We start from the raw sequence: 6163 nt of genomic DNA on the forward strand, positions 1-6163 counted from the left end.
TCCTCACAGCCTCACTGATGGCAGAGGATTGTCACAGCCCCTGAATGATGGCAGAGGTGACACCGCTTTGTCCTGCACTGCTGCCACCCTGCCCCTCCACACACATGGACAGGACCCCAGGGCACTGCCTGAAGCCACCAATCCCAACTCGAGCCGTTTCCTCGGGGAGATGGGAGGAGAAGCAGAGTCCAAACCCAGGAGATGGGGCTTTATTTGGTGGATGTTTATGGAAAGGCAAGGCCTCGGCTCCAGCCACGCTGGATGCTACTGGCCAGACTGGGAGCTCTGGAGGCCACGGCATGGAGGCAAAGGCAACAGGAATTCCCTCCCCCAGCACGGACCCCCAGGCCCAGGCTGGCACGGGACGGATGTGCCCAACACACAGTGGCTGATAAGGCACTTGAAATGACTACAAGCCATGAGGCAACCTGCTGCCCCCTCCTTCCTTCCTTCCCTCTTTCCTTCCTTCCCTGCCTCCCCCGGGAGCTTTGGAGATTAACCTACGGAAAATGGGGTGTCACGGGGAGCCAGGGCCTGGCTGAAGGCGCTCTCGGGGTGTCACCAGCCCACCTCACTGGTGGAATTTCTTGCTGGGGCTGTTGGCATGGTCCAGCAGGAGCTGGCACGGTGTGAACTGGCTGCCGTACACGGCCTCGTACTTGCGCAGTTTGSCCACGAGCTGCTGGGCGCCGTAGGAGTCTGCAAACCTGAAGGGACCTGCGGGGACAGGAAAGAGGAAAGAACTCAGGTGACACTGCTGGATTTGTCCCATTCATCTTTCTCCACCCAGTCTTTCATCAGGGTAACCCAGGACTCTGCTCCCTGCTCACCTGAGCCAGGCAGAGGCACTYGCGTGCTGGGGACAAGCTGGGACATGGATAATCATGGAATCATAAATGGTTTGGGTTAAAGGGAGCTTAAACCCATCCAGTGCCACCCCTGTCATGGACAAGGACACCTCCCACTGTCCCAGGGTGCTCCAAGTCCTCTAAAAACCTGATCTTGGACACGGCCAGGGATCCAGGCCACGGCTTCTCTGGACACCCTGTGCCAGGGCCTCACCTCCCTCCAGAGAAAAATTCCTGCCCAATATCCCATTCATCCCTGCCCTGTGGCAGTGGGAAGCCATACCGCCTTGTCTTGGCACCCCACACTCAAGTCCCTTGGGGTTGGTTCCCCTCAGACTGAGCTTGGCTCAAGGAAGGAAAGCACCAAGCACRTGGCAGAAGCACCACAAGAGCCCTTGGTCAACTCCAGCAGCAGTGGCAAGAAACAGCACCAAAATCATGGAATTATTTAGGGTGGAAAAGCCCTTTGAGCCCATTGAGTCCACCCATTCCCCAGCACTTCCAAGGCCACCACTGATCCATGTTCCAAAGAGCCACATTCCCAATGCTTTTAAATGCCTTCAGCGATGGGGAATCCACCACTGTTCTGCACAGCTGTGGCTTTCCATAGAGGAATTGTTCCCAATATCCAACCTACACCTTCCCTGATGTAGTTTGAGGCTGTTTCCTCAGGTTGTAGCTCAAACCTGGCTTTCACTCCTGCCTTGCCACGTGGCTACAGCCCGTGGGGAGCTCAGAAATGCAGAGCCCAGCCCARAGCACTCACCTCCCAGGCAGGGTGGGAAGCCCAGGCCGAACACAGCACCGATGTCACCCTCCACGGGGTTGCTGAGGATCCCCTCCTGCAGGCACATGGCTGCCTCGTTCACAAACCGTGTCACCAGGCGCATCTGGATGTCCTCGTCGGAGCAGCTGCAGGACAGAGGCTGTGAGGGAACAGCCCAGCCCTGGGACACAGAGCCAGGCCAAGGCTGGGAATGGGAATGTCCTGATCCCTGTGAGGATCAGGGCTCAGCTCTGTAGAGCAGGAACTGAAGAATCRTGGAATGGTTGAGGCTGGAAGGGACCACTGGAGCTCCTGCAGTCTCTGTGCTCAAGCAGGGTTTCCTGGAGCACGGCACTCAGGATTGAGCCCAGATGGATTTGGAGTAAAGGGAAAAGGTTTGATCAGGCTCTGATCAGCAATGTCATGCAATCACAGACCAGTTTGGGCTGGAAGGGACCTTAAAGCCCATCCAGTGCCACCCCTGCCATGGGAGAAGACACCTTCCACTGTCTCAAGGTACTCCAAGCCCCATCCAGCCTGGCCTTGGGCACTGCCAGGGATCCAGGGGCAGCCMCAGCTTCTCTGGGCACCCTGTGCCAGGGCCTGCCCACCCTCCCAGGGAACAATTCCTGCCCAATATCCCATCCATCCCTGCCCTCTGGCAGTGTGACCCCATTCCCTGTGTCCTGTCCCTCCATCCCTTGTCCCCAGTCCCTCTCCAGCTCTCCTGGAGCCCCTTTAGGCCCCAAAAGGGGCTCTGAGCTCTCTCTGGATCCTTCTCTTGTCCAGGTGAGCACCATCAGCTCTCCCAGCCTGGTTCCATTGTCCCTCAGTGCCACCTGAAGCACCCGGTGCTGCTGCTCGGAGCACAAGKAGCAGGGCAGAGCAGGAACCAGCTCCCCCTTCACTCTCACACCAGTACTCACACGTCAGGATTCGCCGGCACCTTGAACTTCTCCAAGATCTCATCCATGCCAGAATTCACACTCCTGTTCTTCACTCCCTCCTGGTAGACATAGAAGCCTTTCCCTGTTTTGCGACCTGTGGGGATCAAAACACACAAGTCACCTCCTGCCACCTGTCCTGCTTCCTCCTSACATTTCAGTTCTTGCTGGGATTGYTGGTCCTGCTCTTGGAGTGGTTCTTCTGCACCTCAGAGCTCATCTCTGCTGCCTCAGCAGAGGCAGAGGGAAGGGACTCAGCTCCACCTTGGGCATCTCCTCCATGGAAAGATGCTGCCCCGTGCCAGGCCCCAATGCCCTCTCTAGGTCCAGACCACCACTGCTTCTGTGGGACGGATTCCCTGTCCTGCTTCCTTCTGACACCTTGGCTCTTGCTGGGATTGCTGGTCCTGTTCCTGGAGCRGATCCTCTGCACYTCAGAGCTCATCTCTGCTGCCTCAGCAGGGGCAGAGGGAAGGGACTCAGCTCCACCTTGGGCATCTCCTCCATGGAAAGATGCTGCCCCGTGCCAGGCCCTAATGCCCTCTCTAGGTCCAGAGGACAAACACCACCACTGCTTCTGTGGGAGGGATTCCTGTCCTGCTCTCACCTGSGGCTGATGGATGCTGCTGCTTTCCCTGGAGCAGAGAGGATACCCTTGAAATGGAAACAGCCTAGCAGCTCACCTAAGAAGCCTTTCTGCACCATGAGCTTGAAGAGGTCGATGCTGCCCCCTCCGAAGCGCTCGCCAAAGGCCTTGCCCAGGTCCTCAGCCACGTGTGTGGCCACGTCCACGCCCACCTCGTCGATCAGMGTGGCTGCTCCCACAGGGAAGCCGAAGGCTGTGGAGATGGCATCCACTTTCTTTGGGTCAATGCCCTCCTGCAGGATAGGAGGAGAAGTGATGGGATCTCAGGATGAGGTCCTGGAAAGCCAGCATGGGGCAGAGAGCCCAGCCCCTTTAACTGATTGGAAACAGGAGCCAAGAGCAGGCTGGGGACAACCACAAGACCCAGGGCTGCTGATCCACATCCCACTCCAGCCCACAGTCCTGGCCAGGGAAGGAGCAGAGTCCATTGGGGAGCTGATGGGACACTCACCTGGAGAACTCGGGCCACCTCTGACAGCATTGGCGCCAGGCACCTGGTGGTGTAGAATCCTGGCCCATCCTAGGGAAGAGCAGTGCAGCAGGGAGGGTGTGAGTTCTTGGCAGCACCAGAACTGTGGCTCACACACCCCAAACCCCATCTCCAACACCGTGGTAATGGCTGCTAGATGAGGGGGTGTATCCCTGTAGAGCTCAGCAATGTTTGCAGTTTGAACTTAGTCCTGGGAAGTTCTCATCCCAGTGTTTTCATCAGTGCCTGCAGGTCTGGAGCAGGCTGCTGCTTCACCAAGCCCAACAGGCTGGTGAGAGAAAGAGTGCTCAGCACAAAGGAAACCAGCATAAACCAGCTCTTCCAACTCTGCTGCTCCCCACAAAACCAGGAAGCAACAGATGAGCTGCAAACTGCCCTCCAGGGAGGCAGCTGAGGGGAAGATGGGGCTCAGGGAAGCAGCACCCTGTGCCCAGTGGTGTTTGGAGATGCCCAGAGCACTTTCTGACAAGCTAGTTTTCCCAGCACCACAGGAAAGACCTGCTCAGCATCACTGACAGCCTCAGGAATCAGGGAGAAGACAKGGACACCTTCCACTGTCCCAGGTTTCTCCAAGCCCCAATGTCCAGCCTGGCCTTGGGCACTGCCAGGGATCCAGGGGCAGCCACAGCTTCTCTGGGCACCCTGTGCCAGGGCATCCCCACCCTCCCAGGGAATGATTTCTCTCTAATACCCAATCTAAATCACTTGTTTGCATATTCCTGTCCCTCTCCCCCAAGATTTAACCAGGCAGAGGAGTGTTCCTGCTCCCTCCCCTCTGTGCACAAGCCCTGCCCAGCCCCTGCTGTGTGCAGTGTCCCCTCACCTTCACCACGATGACGACTTTGCCCTGTTTGAGGCCAACAGCAACAGCAGAAGCCGCCGTGTCCTGGGAGGTTTTGTCCGTGGTGATGATTTCCAGCAGCTGCATTTTGTCAACAGGAGAGAAGTAGTGCATCCCAATCACCTGGAAGAGAGAAGAGCTGGGTTCAGATGGATTCTGGCTCCCAGAGGAATCTTCTGGGYAAGCTGAGTGCAGAGGGAAGGCCAGCATTGGCTGCAGAGCCCTGAGCACACAATCCCTCTCTGACAGGAATGCTCTCCACCTCCTAAGGACACAGTATATGCCCAGGAGCTCCTGCTTTCAAGGATTAAAGTACAATTTTTAAAACATCACTTTACAATCTGGCAGCCAAAGCTGCCTGGGAATCCCAGCTGAGCTCATCCCCAGGGAAATGATGGGCACAGTGTGACCTGAAGGGGCACCTGAGCTGGCAGGGCAGCCCCCCTGGCTGCTGCTTCTGCTGGGCTCAGAGTGGAGCAGCACTCAGGGAGTCCCTGTGTGCTGCCTGTGAATGTCTTTGGTGCTGAAATAAATTTAAGGATGAGAAGGCTTCTCTCCAGAAGCTAATTACAGAGGGAAGTGCAGCCCTCCCCCGGGAACAGCGTGTAAGTGGAGATTATGAGGCTGTGTGCCTCACTTTGTGAATGTGACCATGCCATCAGCGTGTCACCTTCATGCTCCTGGCAGCCACGCTTGGCACCCAGCCCTGTGTAAGTCTGTGTAAGTCAGAGGCACCTTGCTGAGTTGCAGGCTGCAAAACTAATTAAAGAAAATGYGCTAATTACTTAACTGACTTCCTATGAGCTTCCCCATAAGAGCCATTGCACAGGCAATTTAAACAGTGAGAGGATGTTATTTGCAAGGATGAACAAATGAGGCTCAGTTGGCAATTTGGATGTGACAGAGGTCCCCCAGCGAATGAGGAAGAGGCTCAGCAGGGTGACARGAACCTCCAGCAGGTCACCTCACACTCACAGGCACCACAGGTACCCCTGGCAGGGCACTCCACTGTTCTCAGGGCTGCAGGAACCAGTGCTCCTGCTCAGCTGGACTGAAAAAGGCTGGAAAAGCCCGCCCAGCCCATGGAGTCCAGGCTGTGTCCCATCCCCACCTTGTCCCCAGCCCAGAGCACTCAGTGCCATGTCCAGGTTATCCCTGACACCTCCAGAGACGGGGACTCCAAACCTCCCTGGGCAGCCCTTTCCAACGCCTGGCCACTCTTTCCAGGAAGAAATTCCTCCTGATGTCCAACCTGAGCCTGCCCTGGCACAGCTTGGGACCATTTCTTCTCATGTTGTCACTCGTTCCCTGGGGGAAGTGGTTGACCCCCACCTGGCTCCARCTTTCCACAGCTTTTTTGCCCCAGTGTGCACCAACATATCCTCACCTGCACTGACCCCCTTGGGGTGAATCCACTTTCACCTGCTTCCCACCTGCCCCAAGATCATGAAAACATCACTCAAAGCGTGCACCAGGGGCAGAGGATGAGCTGTGCCATGTCCTGAGAAGGTCCCTAAAGCAAAGTCACCTCACCAGGGACAGYTGTGGGCAGGGCACATGGCCCTGGGGACTCACCTTCTCAGGCCTCTTGCTGGCAGCAGCGATCTGGCTGATGGGGAGGGCAGAGG

At 56.9% G+C, this 6163-nt stretch overlaps 1 protein-coding gene across 1 annotated transcript in view; it reads right to left on the reverse strand.

Moving 5' to 3' along the window:
• Window positions 1–193: 193 nt before the first annotated feature.
• HADHA (hydroxyacyl-CoA dehydrogenase trifunctional multienzyme complex subunit alpha) overlaps window positions 194–6163 on the reverse strand; it is a 27408-nt gene continuing 21438 nt past the window's right edge. Inside the window, exons 15-21 of the mRNA XM_057386918.1 lie at window positions 6111–6163; window positions 4518–4658; window positions 3656–3724; window positions 3242–3437; window positions 2541–2655; window positions 1615–1760; window positions 194–717 (exon numbers count right to left, since the gene is read on the reverse strand). The exon at window positions 6111–6163 is cut by the window's right edge and continues 16 nt beyond it. Of these exons, the coding sequence (XP_057242901.1) occupies window positions 572–717; window positions 1615–1760; window positions 2541–2655; window positions 3242–3437; window positions 3656–3724; window positions 4518–4658; window positions 6111–6163 (866 nt within the window). The 3' untranslated portion in view covers window positions 194–571. The remainder of the gene's footprint in view (window positions 718–1614; window positions 1761–2540; window positions 2656–3241; window positions 3438–3655; window positions 3725–4517; window positions 4659–6110) is intronic.

The sequence above is a fragment of the Malurus melanocephalus genome, unplaced genomic scaffold, assembly GCF_030028575.1.
Source record: "Malurus melanocephalus ecotype Western Australia unplaced genomic scaffold, MMel_1.1 scaffold_1097, whole genome shotgun sequence".
NCBI classification, from domain to species: domain Eukaryota; kingdom Metazoa; phylum Chordata; class Aves; order Passeriformes; family Maluridae; genus Malurus; species Malurus melanocephalus.